Genomic DNA, 25,452 nt, shown 5'->3' on the forward strand with positions numbered 1-25,452 from the left:
CCTGGCCTCGCTGCCGCTTTTATTGCCGCCGCCGCCGAGTCTCCCACAGGTCCCGCCTCTCGCTGCCTGCCGCCGCTGCTCTGAGGCCTCTCATGGCCTCGCTGCCGCTTTTATTGCCGCCGCCGCCGAGTCTCCCACAGGTCCCGCCTCTCGCTGCCTGCCGCGGGGGAGGCAGAGGAGAGGGGGAGGGAGAGGAGAGGGGGAGGGAGGGAGAGAGCTAAGGTGAGTCCGGCCCGGCCTCACGCGCTAGGCCGCACACTGGCTGGCCCTGAGGCGCTGATCCGCGGAGGTGGAGGGAGGGAGAGGAGAGGGGGGGAGGGAGGGAGCGGAGAAGGGGTGAGGGAGGGAGAAGAGGGGGGGAGGGAGGGAGAAGAGGGGGGGAGGGAGAGGAGAGGGGGGAGGGAGAGGAGAGGGGGAGGGAGGGAGAGGGGGAGGGAGAGAAGAGGGGAGGGAGGGAGAGGAGAGGGGGAGAGAGAGGAGAGGGCGAGGGAGGGAGAGAGGGGGAGGGAGAGGAGAGGGCGAGGGAGGGAGAGGAGAGGGGGAGGGAGGGTGAGGAGAGGGGGAGGGAGAGTGAGGAGAGGGAGAGGGGAGGGAGGGAAAGAGTGAGGGGGTGGGACAGGGAGGGAGAGATCGCCGCCTTCCTTCCTTCGCAGGGGTCGATCGGGCCAGGCCTGAGGTGCTCCTTCCCCCTGTGATGAAATATTCCATTCATCGCTGCCTGTGACTGTGGTCGGTTTCAGTGTCATTTCCCTTCCCCCAGTCCTCATTGTATTGTTTATTGGAATGTGCTGGAATGTGCTGTGTGTGTAAGGCTCCGCCCATACCTGGCCCCTTTTGTAAGCTAGCTCAGTCTGGCCTCAGTCTCCAGAAGGAAGATACCTCTCTCTCTTACGTGTTACTTTCTAAGTTAATAAAAGCCTTGTTTTGTTTCGCTAACATCGAGTCTCGGAATTATTGAGGCACATCAATTTTATTAACTTATTTTTCAACACTATGGATCAACTCCTGAAACCCGAACGTTTGGATTTGGATCAACATGCTCCGGACGCATCAGCACGCTTCGGACACTGGTTTGAGTGTATGGAATTCTTCCTGGACAATTCCGCAGCCGTCAAAGACGCTACGGACGCTGCGAGGATAAGACTCGGAATTCTGCGGAATTGGGTAAGCCACCGGGTTTACCCCCTCATCCAAGACGCCGATACGTACCTGGCCGCCTGCGACATCTTAAAGGCGCATTACCAGCAGCCTACGAATGAGGTGTATGCTAGGCATCTGCTCGCTACTCGCGCACAGCGACCTGGGGAATCGGTGGAGGAGTTCCTAAGCACCCTGAAAATGCTTGGCAAAGACTGCAAGTGCCGAGATGTAAAAGCCGCAGTGTACACTGACGAGCTTGTTCGCGATGCCTTTATCACAGGCCTCAGCTCCACTTACATCCGGCAAAGACTGCTGGAAAAAACGGGGTTGGACCTGAAACAGGCTGCGGACACCGCGCGATCCCTGGATGTGGCCCAGAGAAACTCGGATGCCTACTCTTCAGCCCGCGCCGTCCACGCCGCCACGTGTGCACCGAGGGCGCCGCCATCTTGGAAGGCATCTTCCCCGCCCGGCAGCCCGACACCGGCGGGGCCCCGCTCTCCCCCCAGAAGCCCTACGACAGCCGCGACGCGTCAGGGACCCAACTGCTACTTCTGCGGGCAGCCAAAACACACCAGGAACCTGTGCCCGGCGAAAGGCACCACCTGCTTTAAGTGCGGTAAGAAGGGGCACTTCGGGAAGGTGTGCAGAGGGAACCCCGCCGGAAAACCAACCGCCGGAAAACCTGCCACCGCCGCGTGTGCGCCGTGGGAGCGGCCATCTTGGACGCCATCTTGCCCGACCTCGTGGGGTCCGCCATCTTATGAGCAGACAGCGTGGACGCCATCTTGTATCGATCAGGGCCCTACAGTGGCATCGGTCACAGTGGACCAGACCAGGCCGCACCCGCTATCCAAATCAATGGTGGACATCGAGGTAAACGGATGCCGGGTTAAATGTTTAATTGACAGTGGAAGCACGGAGAGTTTTATCCACCCTGAACTGGCACAGCAACTCTCCCTAAAGGTGGTCCCTGCTCAGGGTACCATCTCTATGGCTGATAAAACCCAGACATCGACCATTCTGGGTTACTGCACGGTACAATTGGGCGTTAACGGAACTGTATACGATAATTTTAAAGTATTAATCATGAAGAACCTATGTGCGAGCGTGATCTTGGGCCTGGATTTCCAGTGCAACCACCAAAGCATCACGCTCAAGTACGGTGGGTCCCAGCCGCCCCTCACAGTGTGCGGTCTGGCTACCCTGAAGGTAAAGCCGCCTTCGCTATTCGCGAACCTTACCCCTAACTGCCGGCCAATAGCGACCAAAAGCAGGAGGTACAGCTGGGAGGACAGGCGGTTTATCGCGACCGAGGTAGACAGGCTCCTGAAAGAGCGCATTATTGAACGCAGCAACAGCCCGTGGCGCGCCCAAGTGGTAGTGGTAAGGGGTAGCGAGAAGAAACGGATGGTGATCGACTATAGTCAAACGATCAACAGGTACACCCAACTAGACGCCTACCCGCTACCCCGCATATCAGAAATGGTGAACCAAATCGCCCAATACCGGGTGTTCTCCACCATCGACCTCAAGTCAGCGTACCACCAGCTCCCTATCAGACCAGAGGACCGCCCGTACACCGCCTTCGAGGCGAACGGACGCCTCTACCAATTCCTCAGAGTCCCCTTTGGGGTGACGAATGGGGTCTCGGTTTTTCAGAGGGAGATGGACCGCATGGTCGATGACCACCACTTGCAGGCAACCTTCCCCTACCTCGACAACGTCACCATCTGCGGCCACAATCAGCAGGATCACGACTCGAACCTCGAGAGGTTCCTGGAAACCGCACAAAAACTCAACCTCACCTACAACGAGGACAAGTGCGTTTTCAACACCACGCGCCTCTGCATACTAGGCAGCGTGGTGGAGAATGGGGAAATCGGACCAGACCCCGACCGATTGCGCCCCCTATGGGAGCTGCCCCTGCCCAACACTCTCAAAGCCCTGAAAAGGTGCCTGGGGTTATTTTCTTATTATTCCCAATGGGTCCCCAACTACTCCGACAAAGCCCGTCCCCTCTTGAAAGCATCCTCTTTTCCGCTCTCTGCTGAGGCCCACGCCGCCTTCAAAAGCATTAAGCAGGATATTGAGCGGGCCACGCTACAGGCAGTGGACGAGAACACTCCATTTCAAGTGGAAAGTGATGCGTCTGACTTCGCCTTGGCGGCCACCCTCAACCAGGCGGGGCGGCCCGTAGCTTTCTTCTCGAGGACCCTCCAAGGGCCCGAGATCAGACACTCCTCCGTGGAAAAGGAGGCCCAAGCCATCGTGGAGGCAGTGCGCCACTGGCGCCACTACCTAGCCGGCAAACTCTTCACCCTACTTACCGACCAGCGGTCGGTAGCGTTTATGTTCAATAATAAACAGAGGGGGAAGATTAAAAATGATAAGATTCTTAGGTGGCGGATCGAGCTCTCCACCTTCGAGTACGACATCATTTACTGGCCAGGGGCCCTTAACGAATCCCCTGACGCCCTCTCACGAGGGATGTGTGCCAGCGCTACCGGGAATCGGCTACAGACCCTCCACAACGACCTCTGCCACCCAGGGGTCACGCGGCTGTTCCACTTCATAAAGTCCCGTAACTTACCCTACTCGATTGAGGAAGTTCGGTCTCTGACCAGGAACTGCCGCACCTGCGCTGAGTGCAAGCCTCGGTTCTACCGCCCAGATAGAGCCCACTTAATCAAAGCTACACGGCCCTTTGAGCGGCTCAGCTTAGATTTCAAGGGCCCCCTCCCGTCCGTCGACCGCAATGTTTACTTCCTGAACATTGTGGACGAATACTCCCGGTTCCCATTCGCCTTCCACTGCCCAGACATGACCAGCGCCACGGTCATTAAATGCCTCAACAGCCTGTTCTGCCTGTTCGGTATGCCGAGCTACATCCATACGGATAGGGGGGCGTCCTTCATGAGTGAAGAGCTACGCCAGTACATGCTGTCCAAGGGGATCGCCACGAGCCGTACCACCAGCTACAACCCCCGGGGTAACGGCCAAGTGGAGCGAGAGAACGGGACAGTATGGAAAGCAGTCACTCTAGCTCTAAGGACCAAGGGCCTCCCTATCTCCCGCTGGCAGGAAGGCCTCTCGGATTTGCTCCATTCGATACGGTCGCTATTGTGTACGGCCACTAATGCCACGCCTCATGAACGAATGTTTGTCTTTCCCCGGAAATCCACCTCAGGCGTATCCATGCCGTCATGGCTCTCCACCCCAGCTCCGGTACTCGTGCGAAGGCATGTGAGGGGCCACAAGACGGACCCTCTCGTGGAGCCAGTACACCTACTCCACGCCAACCCCCAATACGCATATGTCCGGCACGCCGACGGAAGGGAGGACACCGTGTCCATAAAAGACGTCGCCCCAGCCGGCATCGACAACAACCACGGCAATAGCAGCAACAACGATCACAGCAACTCTTACCCACCCACTACTCTTTCAGCACCCCCGGAAGAACATCGACCAACGGCACCCCCACCAACTACCCCTTCAACAACCCTGGCGGCACCCCCGGCAGAGACCCAGGAGACTACCGGGGACACCCAGCCGACACCCGCGGCACCACAACAGCCACGTCGGTCGCAGAGGACTATCAAACCCCCGAACAGACTAAATCTATAGAAGGGGTGAATGTGATGAAATATTCCATTCATCACTGCCTGTGACTGTGGTCGGTTTCAGTGTCATTTCCCTTCCCCCAGTCCTCATTGTATTGTTTATTGGAATGTGCTGTGTGTAGGGCTCCGCCCATACCTGGCCCCTTTTGTAAGCTAGCTCAGTCTGGCCTCAGTCTCCAGAAGGAAGATACCTCTCTCTCTTACATGTTACTTTCTAAGTTAATAAAAGCCTTGTTTTGTTTCGCTAACATCGAGTCTCGGAATTATTGAGGCACATCACCCCCCTCTCTCTCCAGGCTAATCCCAAACTAAATCCAGCAGTCTCTCTCCTCTCTTCCCCCCGTCTCTCTCTTCTCCCCCCAGTCTCTCTCTCCCCCCCCCAGTCTCTCTCACTCTCTTCCCCCCCGTCTCTCTCTTCTCCCCCCAGTCTCTCTCTCTCTCTCTCTTCCAACAACAACATGCCCTCAAAAAATCCTCGGCACCGCTGGGCACTCCAGCTAGTTTTAAATAAATCAGCTAACAGGGGGAATGTGTTCTACTGAAAAATACCTGTTCTGTTACAGTCTTTCTTTACATGTGGGATGGGACTTGGTAAGAGAGGGATTATAATAAATATTTTGATAATTGAAGAATCAGGCCAGTATTAAATCAACATAGAAAGAATCATTGGAGCTGTTTGCTAATTCCTGCAGTGATAATCCATTGTACAACCACAGACTCAGACATTCGCGCTCCAGTGTTGGACAAGACTCCTGAACTGCCAGCTCGACAGCATGTACATTTGAAACATTGCAGAATGTTAACTAGTTACATGCTTTAATAGGTATGTCTTTACTAAACACAAACAGAAATGAAAATCCATTTTTTAAATGTACTTACTTTTGGTCCTTTACCCATTGATTAACATTTGCTACAACCAGTTCACTTTCTCGATGTAATCTTGAACTGTCTGATCTTGCACCATGCAGGGACTGCCGTAAGGTCTCAAGCTAAAACAATCCAAAAATTTAGGTTAGAATAAACCGACTGCAATAAACCTCAAGTATAACAGTGAAAATATTGATAGTGCAGTGATGCAGTGTGCTGGAGTCTGGGCATGCTGTGCCATAGAGTGTTTAGGCATGGGTTTGTGTCTCCACTCTTTGACATCTTGAGTTTGTATTTCAGCCATGCAACTAAAGGGAAAAATCAGAGGGAGAGTCACGTTGACTGCTCATGTACAACTTAATTTCAGAGAAGCTTTGGCATAGGCCTGGGTCCAAGTTACCATCTTTTTAAATGCGAGGGGTGCTATTTTTGAAATGTCATGCTAATATATCCACATTTGTCTCGAGGATTCTTTTCCATTAATTTCCAAATCTATTTTGTTTTAGCGGTCAATTGAGAGATCAAGACAAGATCAGCATAAAATCATTAAGGATGTGTCACTACAGTCCAAGGTACATCTACGACAAATTCCAGAGATGGAAAAAATGCATAAAGTAGATCAATAAAATAATAAAAAAGGATCCAAGAAGAAAAATAATCAATGACATTGACAGTCATGTAGTTATGGAACCTGAGTGGTTTGTGTATCTTTCTCTACCTGCAACCGGGATTTTACTTACCTCGGCGGGTCGGTGGCGGGCGATATCAGTGGTGGGTCCCGACCTCGCTGCTGGCTCCATCCCGCTCTGTGAAATGACTTTCCGTTAATAGGGCTTGTTAAGCCCGCCCAGCGCGTTTCCCGGGCCAATTAGAGGAAGCGGGTCTGGTGGCATCATTTCATGATGCGTCATCAGCCGGTTTCCTTAAAGGGACCATGGCCAACTTTATTTTGACATGTGTGCTGCAGACACTGACAATGACTGCACAGAGGTGCAGGGCTGCACCCAGGTTCTCCCATTACTCCCTCCATATGCTTATGGAGGGAGTCAGAGCATGCATGGAGGTCCTCGTCCCTTCCGACAGGTGGAAGACACCTCCCCAGGACATCAACACAGCCTGGTTGCACATTGCAGAGGAGGGCACAAGCACGGATGTGGTCAGGAGGATATGGGTGCAGTGGCGCAAACCTTTCAATGATCTCATTAGATCATGAAACGTTAGTACAAAGCCACACTCACCTTCATCCTGCTGTGCCACTCATCACATCCCCATCACGCTGCCTTCCCTACCCTACTCCTGCACATCCTTATTCACACCAACTTACCTTGCACCTCCACCCATCCCTCTCTCTCTCTCTACATTATCACATCCCCATCTCGCTAGCCACCCCTCACACTCACCCTCATCCTACTGCAATCATACCAACTAACAACACACAAGGGTAGCCACTTGGGTGTTTTACTGAATGTTCATGTAAAGTTTCTGTTAATGTGGTGTCAAACATTGAAACCTTTATTTTCAACACTTTCCATTCTTGGACAGATTTATGTGCACCTTTGGAAGTGGCTTAGTGAGTTGCATGACATTTAAAAAAAGTGAATGGTGAGACATAACGGTATCCCCGGCAATGGTGATGAGTGTGAAAGGAATGGCTTGGGCATTGTAGGGATGCTTTATGGTGTTGGTGGGGGGGCGGGTGGTGCCAACCTGGTGCATCATGTGGCAGCCAGGGTGTACAGCATCAAGTGAAGTAAATCTGGCCATGGTGAGGCCATCCCTGGCAACAATGTGCTCGGGTGCTGCTGCCCTCTGTCCTGTGCAGCATCAGGTGATTGCGGAGAAGGTTGGTGTTGTTGTTGGCGCTGCTGGTGTTGGGGCTGATCGTAGTCGGATTCTGAGGACCAAGATGGAATAGATGGCAGGTGAAGTAGAGATGACAGGAGCATTCTATCAATGGTGAGCGAGTTCTTCCAATGAGGTGATACTGGATGGAGAGTGGAAAGCCTGCAGAATCTGTGCTGGAAATGGACTGTGATATAGCTTGTGGCTGAGGAAAGTGATGATCTGTCAAGTGGGAGCTTTTACTGTACATTTGAAGCTGTCTAGTAATCAGCTAGAGCAATGGCCACTGAACTCCCACCTCAGGTTGATAGCCATGGTCCCCGAACAGCATGGTTCCCGTGGCCATGAAGTTAAAGTGAAAAGGTAAGTTAAAAAAGCCTGTTAAGCATCCGTCAACTAGATGCTAATGAAATTAGTTGTGTCCCCCGCCGCTGCCTGTCGGGTCTGCTCAGCGCTGACAGACCCGACATTGGGAAAGGCGTGTGGCGGTGGGTTGACAGCGGGTTCCTGACCCACTGTGGGAAAAAAAAACACTTTCCCACTAAACCCACCACTGATCGCGCCTGCTGACACCTCGGGAAATACCGGCCACAGCTACAAAAATGGAAGGAGAGGGAATGGAAAGGGTTGTTGTCTGGGTAAGAATAGACCTGCAGAACCTCGAATTTCACTCTATCCTTTTCATGGTTATTTTCTGAGATTGCTCGGTGGTCACCTATAGCAATGGATCCTCTGCAAGGTACCATGCACAATAATCTAGGAAGAGAGACCATATTTGATATAAATAGATAGCATCCATGATTCTTTCTAGCTTAGATATGGGTACTCTTTTTTTTGAAGAGCTATGGCATCAGTTCTTAATTTCAGGAGGTTTTATGTCCCTTTACTCAGCCTCCACACCAGGGAGAGTGATGGCATGCCTGTTGAGTCTGTCACTGTGCCAGGTACTACTTAGGAAATTCGTTTCCTCCTAGCCCATCTACACTCAAAATAGGTGGGGCAGCAGGAAAGCTACTCTCCATTTATTTTTAAATTTCAAGTTTAATTTTTTCTTTTGCAGATTAGTTATAATATTATAATTCTATCATCAATGTCACATTAAAGAATGCAACTTTTAAAAGAGACAGCTTTTGAAAACATCAAATTAAAATACCGACTCTTTGAAAATATTTCAACTTCAACAAAACTGTGAGTAACTTCTTAGGAAACTGGAGCAAAGAAATATATACTTTTATATACCGCAATACATTATTATTTGGTCCCTTTGCTAAAGGAATCATGATTGTACAAACAAGAACATTGGTTGCAAATGAGTTGCTTTGTGCTGCTCGAGTAGCAATGCATCATACAGAGTTTCTTTTATATTTTGCATCACAAGAAATCTGCATTTCAACACACACAATCTAAAAAGTAATAATCAGCAAACATCCAGTATTCAATGTCAAATTTAAAAAAAAAACCCCACGAAGGTATAGATCCTCCTCTTGCAAACATATAAACCCCCTGGCCTTAATGCTGTTATTATTCCCAGGATTTCCTTTCTGTCCCTTCTCTGTTTGGGACCATTTTGTGGAGTATATATCAGTGGACTTGTAAAGCGTCTTTCGGATGAGATGTTAAATCGAGGCCCCGTCTGCTCTCTCTGGTGTCATGAAAGATCCCATGGCACTATTTCGAAGAAGAGCAGGGGAGTTATCCCCGGTGTCCTGGCCAATAGTTATCCCTCAATCAACATCACTAAAAACTGTTGTTTGTGGGAGCTTACTGTGTGCAGAATTGGTTGCCGCGTTTCCTACATTACAACAGTGATTACACTTCAAAAGTACTTCATTGGCTGTAAAGTGCTTTGGGACGTCCTGAGGTCGTGAAAGGCGCGATATAACTGCAAGACTTTCTTTCTTGCTGATCTCTGGAAAGATTGACATGCAAACTTGAAAAACCCATATTTAAAGCAAAGCTACCAAACTGACTTTGGATATTACACATTTTAATATTTTTATAAAAATCTGTATGGTGGAAATATGAAAATGTATGGTTTCTCTCCAATTTCTTGAAATATCATCTGCAAAATAGGCGAGGCTAACTTAATGGGTAGCAGTGGGGAAATTCTGGCCAGAGCAGGCAACTAGGTTATTTATTTTCTTGCAGCAGCTTGCAATATGTTTGCTTTCAATCAGTTGGCCAGAAGAAGCCTGAGATAGATAGGACAGATACCCCAAAACACCCACTGCCGGTGAGAATGTTGATGCTGCAACTGAGAGCTCAGACACTAAATTGCACAGGTGTACAATCCAGAACCTACTTCTGTTGTTGGGCAATCCCGAGAACAGACACTATCAATCTAAATTCTGATGGACTAATGGAAAATACATGTTCCACCATCCTGATTTCAATGATGTAAATTATGTTGATTTCTTTGGTGGCTGTTTTCAATCTAGTTAACAGAATAAGGGAAAATATTAATCTAGCCTATTTATCTGCAGCTGATTTCTTGATGAGTTTTGAATCAATAATAGTTTTTGCAACTTTTGTTAATCAAATCTTAAAATGGCAATTTGAGAGTTTTTCAAAATATGGAGTGCATATTAAACCAGAAAATCTAATCACTAATCTTCCTTAAAAACAGAATTTGCAGATTAATTTAGTACTGTAACAAGTTTACATTTTATGAGTGCAACATTTTTACTTACAAATGTTAGTAACCAGTTAGCTAAATTACTCAACAAATTCCACAACAAAACACTCACTGCCAATTTATAATCTTGTTACGTAGTCAGAAAAACAAGAAAAGTAGTCAACAAATTTATTGGTGCACAAAAATCTCTCTCAAACCAGCCCATTGTGATCGCTTAATACTATACTTTGGCCACTAGATGTCACTAAGCACTCAACTCCCGTCACGTCTAGTGTAAGAAATCGCGGACTGCAGGACTAAGCCGAGTTGTATATTTTTGACTTGAGGCAAGGTTAGTTTTATATAACTAAATTACAGAATATGTCTAAAACATTTTCAGCTCCATGAACTAATGAAGCTGATAATCTATACCAGTAAATAGAACGGGTTGCTGACTTGCACTGGGATTCATAATTGAAAGTAATATAAGGTTACTGTATTTGCACAATACACTTCTTACATAATTTTTGTATGTGGTACAACAATTCTTTCATAACCCTTAAAGAATTAGTGGAAGATTGATTCCTGTTTTACTAACTGTATTTTATCTCCTCTGCCTAGTCTTTCACTCTGTGGATTCACCACTGCCATTAACATTCATATTAAAGGAAAAAACAGTCTGGTTTGACACAAAATATATGTGTCCTGTTCAAATGAAGTCAAACAACATTTCTGCAGTCATTTATTAACAGAGAGCCCTTTCTGAAACAGAGACACTTCAGTCTAAATTTTCCATTACACTTAATTACCCAGCTAAACATTCCAATATCAAGAACAGACACTAACAGAGAACATGATAGAAATAAGGTGGAAAAAAATCACTCTCTGGTGACATGAATTGTAATACATAGTTGAAGCACTGACTAACACACTTTTCAACATCAATTTAAAGCCTGGCTGTGTGGACATGAGGTGGTGTAATGAATATGGCAATTTTAGCCATTGTGGATGGCATGCTATATAAGAGCTGTCATGGCTGACAACATTTTGAATTCACTTTTTGTCCAGCTGATGCACATCTCTCCGGGAGTGTCAGAGAAGAGACAGCTAGTAAAGGAATGCAGTGTCTTGTTTTAATAGAAATGTTCATGCAGTGAAATTAGATTGAGCTGTAACCTATATTTCTTACAATGAAAACTGCATTAAGCAGTATCTTTGAGAACAAATCAAAATGGCTCCTTAAGGCAGGTACTGATCAGTGAATTGTGTTTAAGGGAAGCTGCTTAATCCAGCTGAAGTTCTATTTAATTTAGATAGAAAGAAGCTATTATGTAAACAAAGACTGGTTGGTTTAGACAGGTGGTTGTTTAACTATGGGTACTAAAGGGGAATCTTTTTTACCTAAGGGTACAGTTATCCTCATTCTTTGAACGGTTCTCTCCTTTAGATACAATACAGTCCAACGACAAACTATGTACTTGCATCTTTAATTTACTTTTAAGGAAGCACAATTACATTCTCACAGCAGATATGCGGCTCTCTCACTCATCTGTTCTTTTCACTTGGCATCCAGTCATTTTTGTATCTATGCCCTTCTATAACAAAGTGCAGAACAAACTCAATTCAATTCAATAAAAAAGTGTTGATGCATTTTTTTTTTAAACGGCAAAATCCAGCACATGATAATCTCACAGTGCTCTATATATGCCATAAAATGATAAATTCAATTCACTAGAAAAGGTTAAGGACTAAAGCATTTAAGTGTAAATTTAGTATGGCTCTGCTGGCGGTGTGTGGCCTTGCAAAAGTTACCCTTTAAAGTCCAAGTGTTGCTTTTTCTGTGAAGAGGATTGATTATTTCAATCTATAAAAAAACCAAGTTTTCAAGCAGCAATTTTCCTTTTAAAGCTACTTAAATCTGTTAAGGTTCTTCTTTCTAAATTAGCCAGAAATCACTGGTTACTTAGTTTTAAATTGAGTAAAGTGACAATTGGAGCCGAACATTTGTTAAATAACCTGAAAGTATGCGTTACCTCTTCAGTTTTGGAGTGGTATTTTTCTCGAAGGGAGGCCAGTTCTACTTTCAGTATCATTATCTCTTCTTCCTTACTGGTAAGTTCCTTCATGGTTTCGTGGGTCTTCCTCTGTGACATCATCATCTGACTACTGAGTTCAATCAATCGATTTTCACAAATATGAGCCTGGAAAATGTGAAGGATCTTTTAATTAGATTATCTGTGCCTTGCAACACAGTCTGTTTTATGACCACTTTTCTCAATCTGACAACTAAGACTTCTGGGTTTTGTGTTCTTTACACTTTTTGTTTGTTTTTAATCACCAACTGTGCACAACATACACGTCTCCCTACTTATAAGGTGCCCTTATGCCACTTTCCATTTCCTGACCCAGACAGCAGGAAGTTGATTTGTTCCCAAGCTACTTCTTATGCTGGTCTGTAATCGGTTGCTAGGGAATATGTCAACGGTTGGACCTTTTCTCTTGGTAGGATAACTGCTTGGCTCCTCCCTCACACAGCTCACAAGGTTGGATACTAACTGTACAGTTAAACATGGGGTGGACCAATGTTTTACCACTATGAAAGACACATTATTAGTAAGCAATGTACTGCTCCACCAAGTTGCTCAGTGTGCTCCTAATCATAGGACTAAGATTTGTTGGTGCACAAAATTATGAAACTAGTATGGGAGGCGGGGGATTCGCCTCTTTGGGGCATGGTTCCGGCGGAGTGGGACTTCCACCTGCTCCTCTCTATCCAGCCCAGCCCCAATCTAGTTCCCTGATTAGGGCTCATTCCAGATGCATGTCGGGCTCCGATGCAGTATTCCTGCTGTTTAGAAGGAGCCCGCTAGTGCGAGGGCGGAAACTCCGAGGGTGCTGTAGCAAGGGTGGCGCTTCCACATAGAGCTGGTGGGGAGGGGCCTTAAGGAGGCAGAAATGGCCTGAAGATTGGAAGGAAGACTCCCATTGAGAGCCTTGGCCGAGATTGCGGCCTTCAGCAGGTAAATCTCTGGGGCTGAGTGGAGAGAGAGAGAGAAGGCCGCTACAAAGCCCTTTCACTCCACTGGGGGATCTCTGAATCTTTACCCTCGATTGCTGAGGCCTACCGTCACCTTCCACATGGCAGCCCTGGGAAGTGGCAGTAATAGGGACATAAAGAAGCACAGGCACAAGCAGATCTGGTATGTAAACCCTTGACAGTGGCACACTACGGGTATTTGCAACAGTCATTTAACAGTTCAAATGTCAAGTTAAACAAGAAATTTACATTGCATTCAGCTCAACTGATTTACAAAACACTGTAGCATCATCTGCATGAAACCATTAAAACATTTGCTCTGAACAGCCTAAGCCTACACCATTTCTTCACTAAGATGAAGCGTCAGCAGATAACCTTTGTATCTAAAATGCACAGGAAAATCAATGGGAGATGGCTTAATGCAAAAACTAATATAAGTTTGATTTGCAAAGCATTTTTAATTAAGCTTCTGCTGATTAAGTGTGCCCAAAGTGTGAGCATGTGGAGGTGAGATTACATTAATATTGGCTGCTGTTGTATTAGTGCCATATCCAGGTTAATCCTTAAGCAATCTCTGTGTCACTTGGTCTATAAAAAATAATTTTATCACAGTCTCACGTTTAATCAGTACTGAGGATGACCTTAGCAAAATTCATTGGGTTCTAAAAAATTAATTATTTCTTCCTGTTTTTCACCTGCTCTATATTCTTCAACTACTAATATCTCAGAGGATTCAAAGCACAATTACATTTGCACAGTATTATAGAAATATTACAGTGTGTAGTTCTTATTTCACATCTGATTGGGTTAATGAATCAGGTCTTACTGTTAAAGATCCATGGTGGGTGTGCACTGTGAAAAGATGGCTTAAAGTAGGGTTAACCTTGCATTTCCTTGTTTATCAAATATATGCCAACCAATTGAACTGCCATGTAGGGATGGTTGTTAAATGAACTTCAGGTCAGCTTTAATGACTGGGAAAATGTAGTTATAAATATGGAGTTAAACAAAAGCAATAACACTGCACCACAATACATGATATAAAAAAGAATTTTGTTAAAATAGTTCACAAAGAGCGCCGAGAGCGGGAGCAGTGGTATAAAGAGCACCGAGAGCGAGAGCAGCGGCACAAAGAGCGCCGAGAGCGGGAGCAGCGGTATAAAGAGCGCCGAGAGTGGGAGCAGTGGCACAAAGAGCGCCGAGAGCGGGAGCAGCGGCACAAAGAGCGCCGAGAGCGGGAGCAGTGGCACAAAGAGCGCCGAGAGCGGGAGCAGCGGCACAAGGAGTGTCGAAAGTGGGAGCAGCGGCACAAAGAGCGCCGAGAGCGGGAGCAGCGGTATAAAGAGCGCCGAGAGTGGGAGCAGTGGCACAAAGAGCGCCGAGAGCGGGAGCAGCGGCACAAAGAGCGCCGAGAGCGGGAGCAGTGGCACAAAGAGCGCCGAGAGCGGGAGCAGCGGCACAAGGAGTGTCGAAAGTGGGAGCAGCGGCACAAAGAGCACCGAGAGCGGGAGCAGTGGCACAAAGAGCGCCGAGAGCGGGAGCAGCGGCACAAGGAGTGTCGAAAGTGGGAGCAGCGGCACAAAGAGCACCGAGAGCGGGAGCAGTGGCATAACAAGCGCTGAGAGCGGGAGCAGCGGCATAAAGAGCGCCGAGAGCGGGAGCAGCGGCATAAAGAGCGCTGAGAGCGGGAGCAGCGGCATAACGAGCGCCGAGAGTGGGAGCAGCGGCATAACGAGCGCTGAGAGCGGGAGCAGCGGCATAACGAGCGCCGAGAGTGGGAGCAGCGGCACAAAAAACGCCGAGAGCAGGAGCAGCGGTACAAAGAGCACCGAGAGCGGGAGCAGCGGCACAAAGAGCGCCAAGACCGGGAGCAGCGGTATAAAGAGCGGGAGCAGCACCGGACCTGGTGGGAGCACAGTGAGAGCGAGCAGTTAAAAGGAGCAGTCCCGAGTGGCAGCAACTCAACAGAGGCAGTTTTTGAAAAATGTGACGTCGGCACAAGGGAAGGAGCTAGCTGGTGAGTATATATTTTTTAAGTTTATAAGTTTATTTCTGCTGGGTTAGTTCTTAGGCTATGAAATAGAGGCATGACAGGGCAGCTCAGTCCCATGGAGTGCACACCGTGTGCCATGTGGGAAGTCCTGGGTGCAGGACATTCTGAGGGGGGAGGGTGAACAGCCAGAGGTCGTTGTCCATATCGGTACCAACGGCATAGGCAGAAAGAGGGATGAGGTCCTGCAGGCAGAGTTTAGGGAGCTAGGAGAAAGATTAAAAAGCAGGACCTCAAAGATAGTAATCTCTGGATTACTCCTGGTGCCACGTGCTAGTGATTACAGGAATAGGAGGATGGAGCAGATGAATACGTGGCTGGAGAGATGGTGCAGGAGGGAGGGCTTTAGATTCCTGAGGCATTGGGACTGTTTCTGGGGAAGGTGGGACCTGTACAAGCTGGACGGGTTACACCTCAACAGAGCTGGGACCAATATTCTCGCGGCGAGGTTTGCTAGTGCTGTTGGGGAGGGTTTAAACTAGCTTGGCAGGGGGATGGGCACCAGCATATAGGAGTAGAAAAGAGGCAGATGGTGCATAAAAGAGTGAGTGTGTTGGATAGTACTAGAGGTGGAAGTAGTACTAGAGGTGGAAGTAGTACCACATTAGATTGGAGCAGAGTAAGAAAAATTCAAAAATGAGTTTAGAATGCATGTACATAAACGCACAAAGTGTGGTGAATAAGGTTGGTGAGCTACAAGCACAATTAGCCGTGTGGCAATATGATGTTGTGGCAATAACGGAAACGTGGCTTAAAAACGGTGAGGACTGGGCACTTAATATTCAAGGGTACAAGGTGTTCAGAAAAGGTAGGGAAGGAAAAAAGGGAGGTTGGGTGGCGGTACTGATTACGGAATTATGATCATGCTATTGGGGGTATTCTATAGGCCTCCAAATAGTGAGAGGGAGGTAGAGGAGCAAATCCGCAGGAAAATCGCAGAGATATGCAAGAGCTATAGAGTGATGATATTGGGGGACTTTAATTACCCAAATATAGATTGGGATAATTCTGGGGTAAAGGGAAAGGAGGGGGAGGAATTTCTGAAATGTGTTCAGGAGGATTTCCTTGACCAACATGTTCTTGGCCCAACTAGGAAGGAGACATGGCTGGATCTGGTGCTGGGGAATGAGGTGGGCCAGGTCGACCAAGTGTCTGTGGGAGAACACTTGGGTACGAGTGATCATCGTATCATAAGATTTAGATTAGCAATGGAGAGGAGCGAGGAACAATCTAGAGTGGAACTTCCAAACTGGAATAGGGCTAACTTCAATGGGATGCGAAAGGATCTAGCCAGGGTAAAATGGAACCAAAGACTGACAGGAAAAACTGTAATGGAACAATGGGTGACCGTTAAGGAGGAGATTTTCCAAGTACAGGCTAGGTACATTCCAACAAGAGGGAAGGCTAAGGGAACCAAAGCAAGGGCTCCTTGGATGACGAGGGAGATAGAGAAGATGATGAAACAAAAAAAGAGGGTGTATGATGCATGTCAGGTGAATTCTTCAACCAGACCAAATACAATAAGTTGAGAGGGGATGTGAAGATGAAAATAAGATTGGCAGAGAGAGAGTATGAGAGTAGAATGGCGGTTAACATAAAAGGGAACCCAAAAATCTTCTACCGGCATGTAAACAGTAAGCGGGTAGTAAGAGGCGGGGTGGGGCCTATTAGAGACAAAGGTGGTGATATATGCTTAGAGGCGCAGGGTAAGGCTAGAATACGCTGAGTACTTTGTATCGGTGTTTACTAAGGAGGTGGATGCTGACAAAATATGGGTAGAAGTGGAAAAGTTAGAAGCAATGGAAGGGATGAAAATTGATAGACAGGATGGGTATGCTTAGAGTGGACAAGTCGCCTGGTCCAGATGGCTTGCATCCCAGGTTGCTAAGGGAATTGGTGGAAGAGCTTGCTATAATTTTCCAATCTTCCCTAGATGCGGGGGAGGTGTCTGAGGATTGGAAAGTGACAAATGTGACACCATTGCTCAAGAAAGGGTGTAAGGACAATCCTAGTAACTACAGGCCGGTCAGTTTAACATCAGTGGTGGGTAAAGTTTTAGAAACAATAATCAAGGAAAAAATTAACCGGCACTTGGAGAGGTTTAAGCTAATTAAGGAGAGCCAACATGGATTTGTAAAAAGCAGATTGTGTTTGACTAATCAAATTGAATTTTTTGATGAAGTAACAGTGAGGATTGATGAAGGGAATGCAATGGATGTTGTCTACATGGATTTTCGGAAGGCGTTTGACAAAGTATCACATGGAAGGCTGGTTAACAAAATTGAGGGTCATGGAATAGGTGGGTCAGTGGCAACTTGGATAAGGAATTGGCTTAAGGACAGAAAACAGCGAGTTGTGGTAAATGGCTGTTTTTCAGACTGGAGGATGGTAGACAGTATTGTTCCCCAAGGGTCAGTGCTGGGGCCTCTGCTTTTTTTGATATATATAAATGTCCTGGATATTGGAATACAGAGTAGAATTTCTAAATTTGCCGATGACACCAAACTTGGGGTGTGGCAAACAGTGATGATGATACCAATCGACTGCAACAGGACATAGAAAGGCCAGCAGAATGGGCAGACAAGTGGCAGATGGAATTTAATACAGAGAAGTGCGAGGTGATGCATTTTGGCAGAAGGAACAGGGAGAGGTAATATACACTTAATGGCACAGTTTTAAAGAGTGTGCAGGGACAGAGGGTCCTAGGAGTTAATGTGCATAGGTCCCTGAAGGTGGCAGGACATATTGAGAGAGTGGTTAACAAAGCATATGGGATCTTGGGCTTCATAAATAGACATGGTGTGGAGATGCCGGAGTTGGACTGGGGTGGACAAATGTAAGAAGTCACACAACACCAGGTTATAGTCCAACAGCTTTATTTGAAATCACAAGCTTTCGGAGCGCTGCTCCTTCGTCAGATGAAGTGGAGAAATGCATAAAGACACAGCTTATATAGTCAGAGAATCATGTCAGATGTTTACAGGTAATGTTTCCAACTGCCATTTATCACACCTCGGCAGAGGGATAATCACAGCAATCAAAGGTGTGAATGGTGTCCAAACAGGTCAGTCAGGAAAACATTACATCAAAGAACAATGAGGTGGGGTCACAAGGGGTCAAATATTGCAGATGCTGGGGTCTGTATGAAAAACAAAAAAAGACAAAAAACATTTTTTTTTTTGCTGGAAATCACAGCAGGTCCGGCCGCATCTGTGTAGAGAGAACAAGCCAATGTCGACTCGAGTCTGGATGACCCTGCATCAGGTGGGGTTACATGTAGCGTGACATGAACCCAAGATCTCGGTTGAGGCCGTCCTCATGGGTGCGGAACTTGGCTATCAGTTTCTGCTCGACGATTTTGCGTTGTCGTGTTTCTCCAAGGTGACCTTCAAGACACACGACAACGCAAAATCGTCGAGCAGAAACTGATAGCCAAGTTCCGCACCCATGAAGACGGCCTCAACCGAGATCTTGGGTTCATGTCACGCTACATGTGACCCCACCTGATGCAGGGTCATCCAGACTCGAGTCGACATTGGCTTGTTCTCTCTACACAGATGCGGCCGGACCTGCTGTGATTTCCAGCAAAAAAAAAAATGTTTTTTGTCTTTTTTTGTTTTTCATACAGACCCCAGCATCTGCAATATTTGACCCCTTGTGACCCCACCTCATTGTTCTTTGATGTAATGTTTTCCTGACTGACCTGTTTGGACACCATTCACACCTTTGATTGCTGTGATTATCTCTCTGCTGAGGTGTGATAAATGGCAGTTGGAAACATTACCTGTAAACATCTGACATGATTCTCTGACTATATAAGCTGTGTCTTTATGCATTTCTCCACTTCACCTGACGAAGGAGCAGTGCTCCGAAAGCTTGTGATTTCAAATAAAGCTGTTGGACTATAACCTGGTGTTGTGTGACTTCTTACATTCATAAATAGGGGTATTGAGTAGAAAAGTATAGAAGTTATGCTGAACCTTCATAAAGCACTGGTTAGGCCACAACTGGAGTATTGCGTCCAGTTCTGGTTACCACACTTTAGGAAGGATGTGAAGGCCCTTGAAAGGATGCAGAGGAGATTTACCAGAATGGTTCCAGGGATGGGGGATCTTAGCTACAAGCTCAGGTTGGAGAAGCTGGATTTGTTTTCATTAGAGCAAAGGAGGTTGAGGGGTGATTTGAGAGAGGTGTACAAGATTATGACGGGTTTGGATAGGCTAGACGGGGAAAGGCTGTTCCCACCAGTTGATGGTACAAGGACTCGGGGACACAGATTTAAGGTTTTGGGCAAGAGCTACAGGGCGGATGTGAGGAAAACCTTTTTTACGCAGCGAGTGGTGATGACCTGGAATTCGCTGCCGACGGAAGTGGTGGAAGCGGAGACACTCAACGTTTTCAAGGGGAGACTGGATAGGTACTTGAGGGAAATAAACTTGCAGGACTACGGGGATAGAGCGGGGGAATGGGACTGACTGGATTGCTCTACAGAGAGCCGGCACCGACTCGATGGGCCGAATGGCCTCTTTCTGTGCCGTTATGACTATGGGGGAGAAATTGAGTATAGCCCCGTTTGGGGCGCCAGCCTCGGCAGGGCGCTAAAAGTAGTGCCCCGGAAGCATTCGCGGCCGCCCGCCGGAAATTGAGTGGTAGCGCCCCAAAGGGAAGTGTGGCGCTACTGGAGGCGCCCCACATCCCTCTTGGGGCGCTGTGACTGAATATCGTGGCGCAACGTGCCGCAGCGCCACACGCTGCGGCACGTCGCGCTGCGGTATTGCAGGCCTTCCTCCCCTTCTTAAAGGGGAGGGGCCTTGTGCAGCGCGATCTGGGGCCCAGCTGCGCCCCCGAGGATCGGGAGTGCAGGCAAAAGAGCCCGGCACCAAAGAGAAGTGCCAGGCTCTTGGAACGCAGCCGGCACTCCGCGGGGGAGGGGGGGGGGTTCAGGAGGCCAGGGACAGGAGCGCAGGCAGGTGCTGGCAGGCGGCCAACAACAAAAATGGCCGCCCCGCACCTCTCCTTTAATTTGCGCCTCCCCGCCTGAACCGGTCGGACATGGCGTCCGGCGGTAAATCAAGGGGCGCTGCCAAATATCGTGGCCGGGGTGTCAGTGAGGCGCTGCGCACACCGATGACGTCATCAGTAGCGGCGCAGCGCTAACGGTTAGCGCCACCACTAACGTCCCGCAGAATTTAGCGGGAGGCGTGGACAGTGCCGCGCCCGGGCGCCAGTTGGCTTGCGCCCCATTAGCGCCCTCTTAAGGCGCTAACGGGAGGCGCAAGCAACTGAATTTTTCCCCCTATGACTTCAGAATTTTGCAGGAGTGTGTTATTCAGTGTGCTAAAAATAGTGCTGAGAATTCCAAGCCCAAAGACTTTTTTGTGCAAGTGTTGTACTCTCTTGTAGTTTGCTACTACCACTGTTTTTCTTTATACCAGCCAAACATTCTATTACGTCAATAAATATATTTCCTTCAATCATGCTGGAGAGTATCTTTTTTATGAAAAAAAAGTTATTTAATTTTAAAATAAAAGATCACTGTTTGGCAAAAAGAAATACAGCTGCCTTTACAACTGGAGACAAGTTCTAGTTAGGTGGGCAATATATATTCTTCTGGTCACTTTACAGAGCCCAAAATTTGAGGACACGATTGGACTTGGCTGCAATGCTGTGTGTGGCAAAACAGACTGCTGACACTCAGTGTAAAAGTTGACACATGAATAATGGCAACTTGGTCAAATTATTGGAGCAAGGGCTCAATGCATTCAGAGAAGAAGACATGGAGAAAAACTGGCGAGAAAAAAAATTATTAACCTGCAGTTATAAACTGAAAGTAACATACATATCTGCAGTTTCTCGTCAGATAAAGCCATTTCCCTTACCTCCTCTTCTGCCCGCCGATTCAGGGCTTGCATTTTTTTCAGTTCATCATGCAGTCTTCTCATTCTTTCCTCATACGCTGCACTTTCCTCCAGCAGCTGCATATTCCTCTGCTGATTATGTGCAACATCATTTCTCAGGCTTGCTATCTCTCGGCTCTTCTCCCCTAGCTGCAATGGAAAACTGTTTATCTGAGAAGGCCACTAGAATAGAGACAAAAATGTCATTCTAATGTAGCAACTACTGTACTTTGAATATTATGTTATGGGGCAGTCTCACTTACCACTTGTTTTTTCAAATCCTCTTTTATTTATTTGTTGCATCCTTCCTTTAGGTCCTCCATTACTGTACACCATTTTCAACCAAAGAGAGTAGGTAAGTAACACTGTCATAGACCTTTGCCATGTGCAAATGGCACCAACAGGGAGTGTAAAAGAGCAGCGTGGGATAACACTCTACAATATTCTCATCCTCCCTCACTGCTGGGAAGAGCTTCAGCTTGGCTCACATTAATAATCCAAAGTGTAAACCAAGGGGGAAAAATTGAGTCGCGCCCCCTCTAGGGTGCTAACTTCGCTACTTTTAGTGCCCCGAAAAAAATTAGCGCCCCCGCGGCTGAAATTCAGTGGTAGCGCCCCAAGAGGGAAGCGGGGCGCTACTGGAGTCGCCCCGCCTCCCTCTTGGGGCGCTGCAAGGGAATATCACGGCGCTATGGCACGTCGCGGTATTGCAGGCCTTCCTCCCCTTCTTAAAAGGGGAGGGGCCTTGCGCAGTGTGACCCCCAGCAAAAGAGCCCGGCACTCAAGAGAAGTGCCGGGCTCATGGAGCGCAGCCGGCACTCCTTGGCGGGGGGGGGGGGGGGTGGGTGTGCTGCTCAGGAGGCCAGGACGGTAGCGGAGGCAGGTGCAGGCAGGTGGCCAGCAACAAAAATGGCCGCCTGGCACCTTGCCTTTAAATAGCGCCGCCCCGGCCGCAGGTAGGCTCCCCTGACCCCGTCGGACATAGCTTCCGGCGGTAAGTCAGGGGGCGCTACTGAAGATCGTGGCCGGAGCGTTGCGCACGGCGATGATGTCATCGCCTGCGGGGCACTAACGGTTACCGCCGCCACTAACCTCCTGCTGAATTTCGCGGGAGGCGTTGGCGCCGCCGCGCCCAGGTGCTAGTTGCTTTGCGCCCCGTTAGCGCCCTCTTAGGGCGTTAATGGGAGGCGCAAAGCAACCAAACATATCCCCCCAACTCTTTTTCACTTTGTAGCACAATGCATTACCACACCAATTCTTCACAGCACTCTGGTAACATATACCTCCTTACATTTTGTGAAAATGATATATATTTTCTACTTCTAAGCAGATTTTTTAATGTACAATTATGTGCATCTAAATATCCACAGTGAACAGAAATTTGTGATTGTTAATTATGTCACTATACTCAGTACAGTTGCTTCATATTTGAAAGCTAATCGGTGAATGAGTACCAGTCCACAGTAACAGCCAGCATGAATTTCGAAAGGGAAAATCCTGCCTGATAATCCCCTTACTTCTTTGAGGATGTAAAGTAGATAATGGCTCTCTGTACAATATGATTAATTTACATTTTCAGAAAACACTGACAAAGTTCCACATGGAAACTTCTGATTAAGCAAAAGCTACTAGAATCCAGGATAGAACTTGGGTAAAAAAATAGAAAGAGTGCTTTTGTGAGGCACAGTGTTAAACTGGGAAAAGTGTTGAATGGAGTTCCACAAGGATCAGTGATTGAATCCCTGTTATTTCTAAACTATATAAATGACCTGGATATTGAAGTCAGCTGTAAGATGGTCAAATTTGTTGACAACTCAAAAATAGGTATAAAAGCACAGGATGCAACAAAAGATTTGTATAAGAACTTAAATTGGTTATGCAGATGGAAGAATATATGGCAAATTAAATTTAACATTGAAAACTATAAAGTATTAAACATAGGTTGGAAAAAATGTAGGACCATAAGTGTATAATGAATTGAATTGAAAAAGCAAGAGAGATTTAGAAAGGTAATTGGGAGTAATGGTGGATGTGCTATTTCAATGTTCAGAAATAACGTTGAAGCAATTAATGCAGCTAATAGAATGCTAATATATATAGCTGGAACAGTAGATAATGGCTCTGATTTAATGACCCCAGCCTATTGCATATGGGAGATAGGGCGGTGGGGCACCACAAAAAAACTTTGTGACATTGCCCCAACCCACACTTCGCTGGGGAGAGCATAATTCGGTGAGGAGCAACTGTTAAAGTGCTGCAGCTAGTCAATAAAGGGACTTTGGAGTAATTGATCACGATGACATAGCAGAGACATGTAGGCAACACTACTCCCAGAGGGTGTAGGCTAGGACGTAGGTCTGAAGAAGATTTCCCAGGTAATGTGGAGGGAGGCTGTAGAGGGATATGAAGATAAAGACAAAGATGTTGCCGTTAATTTGGTGGGACACAGACAGTCAGTGGAACTTGGTGAAGATGGGGATGCTGAATGAGAGAGATTCTGTGCAGGAGAGAATTTTGACTCCTTGGATTTCTTGACTTTTTACTCTTAAATTCACACCCATCTGACTGCTGGAGATTTATACCCAATAACTGCATTTTGTTTTGGTTGTTCTTGGGATGTGGGTGACGCAGGCAAGGTCACAATTTATACCCGTCTCTAATTGTCCTGAGAAGATGCTGGTGGGCTGCCTTCTTGAACCATTGCCGTCCTCGTGGTGATGGTACTCCCACAATGGTGTTAGGTGGAAATTCAAGGCCTTATGACATGATATTTGTCCAAGTTTGGATGGTGTGTGACTTGGAGGGGATGATGTTCTCATGATATTACTGTTCTTGTCCTTGGTGATAGAGGGAGGTGCTTTCAAAGTTACCTTGGTGAGTTGCTGCAGTTCATCCTATAGGTCATAGATACTGCAGCCATAGTGCGCCACTGGTGGAGGGGGTGAATATGGAGTCATTGGTCGGGAAGCTATTCAAGCAAATTGCTCTGTCCTGAATGGTGTTAAGCGTCTTGAGTGTTGTTATGGCTGCACTCATCCAGGTGAGTGGTGAGTTTTCCATCACACTCCTGCCTTGAGCCTTGTAGATGATGGAGAGGCTTTTAGGGGTCAGAAGGTGAGTCACTCATCACAGATTACCCAGCTTCTGTCCTGCTCTTGTAGCCATAGTGTTGATATGGCTGGTGCAGTTCAGCTTCTGGACAATGATGGCGCCCAGGATGTTGATGGCCTGATGTAGGCTGGTAGGGGCTGCTTCATTATCAGAGGAATTGAGAATGGAACTGAACACTGTAAAATCATCAACAAACAGCCCCATTTCTGACTTTATGATGAAGGGAAGGTTATTAATGGCTCAGCTTAAGATGGTTGGGCTGAGAAAGCTTCCCTGAGGAATTCCTGCAGTGGGGGCGGTGAACAACGGCCTCCAACAACCATGACCATTTTCCTTTGCGTCAGGTATGACTCTAGCCATTGGAGGGTCTTTCTCTGATGCCCATCAACTATTGCTAGTTTTGCTAGGGCTCCTGATGCCACACTGGGTTGAATGCTGCCTTGATGTTGAGGGCAGCTATTCACACCTCTCCTCTGGCATTCAGCTCTTGTGTCCATGTCTGTAATGAGGTCTGGAGCCAAATGGTTCTGGCAGAACCTGAACTGAGCATTGGTGAACAGGTTATTGGTGAGTAGTGTTGCTTGATAGCACGATTGATGAAGCCTACTGTCATTTTACTGATGATTGGGAGGATGCTAAGGTAAACGGCTGAGGATTTGTCCTGTTTCTCTGTGGAATAAACGGGTCTTTCTCAGAGTGGCAGGCAGTGACTAGTGGGGTACCGCAGGGATCGGTGCTAGGACCCCAGCTATTCACAATATATATTAATGATCTAGACGAGGGAACTAGATGTAATATCTCCAAGTTTGCAGACGACACAAAGCTGGGTGGGCGTGTGTGCTGTGAGTAGGATGCTGAGAAACTCCAGTACGATTTGGACAGGTTGGGTGATTGGGCAGATGCAGTATAATGTGGATAAATGCGAGGTTATCCACTTCGGTGGTGAAAGGATTCGCAAATTTCATGTCTCCCCCGAGGATTTACTTTTGGTTTATTAAAGAAACCCTGGTTGGACTGAGTTTAAAATCCAGGGCACAACAAGATGGCTGCGGACAGCCTCATGGCCAAAGCCTGTAAGTTTCAGTTTGGACTGACAGCTTGTATTCTGATGACTGTGAGAAGGAACTTTCCAGAACTTGAATGCAGACAGACCTTCTGCATTTATGCATTAGAAGCAAACCCAGTGGCATTTGGGCCTCTGATTAAAAGCCATCAAGGTTGTTTACACAAACAATCAAGAGCAGACAGGACCTATTGAATATGTAGTGGGA

At 47.3% G+C, this 25,452-nt stretch overlaps 1 protein-coding gene across 1 annotated transcript in view; it reads right to left on the reverse strand.

The window, feature by feature from the left end:
- pmfbp1 (polyamine modulated factor 1 binding protein 1) overlaps nucleotides 1-25,452 on the reverse strand; it is an 840,874-nt gene that overhangs the window by 89,054 nt on the left and 726,368 nt on the right. Inside the window, 3 exon segments of the mRNA XM_085991731.1 lie at nucleotides 5,643-5,752; nucleotides 12,120-12,287; nucleotides 21,053-21,220. Of these exon segments, the coding sequence (XP_085847857.1) occupies nucleotides 5,643-5,752; nucleotides 12,120-12,287; nucleotides 21,053-21,220 (446 nt within the window).

This window comes from Somniosus microcephalus, chromosome 6, assembly GCF_052327205.1.
Source record: "Somniosus microcephalus isolate GS21.2 chromosome 6, FLI_Smic_1.0, whole genome shotgun sequence".
Lineage (NCBI taxonomy): Eukaryota > Metazoa > Chordata > Chondrichthyes > Squaliformes > Somniosidae > Somniosus > Somniosus microcephalus.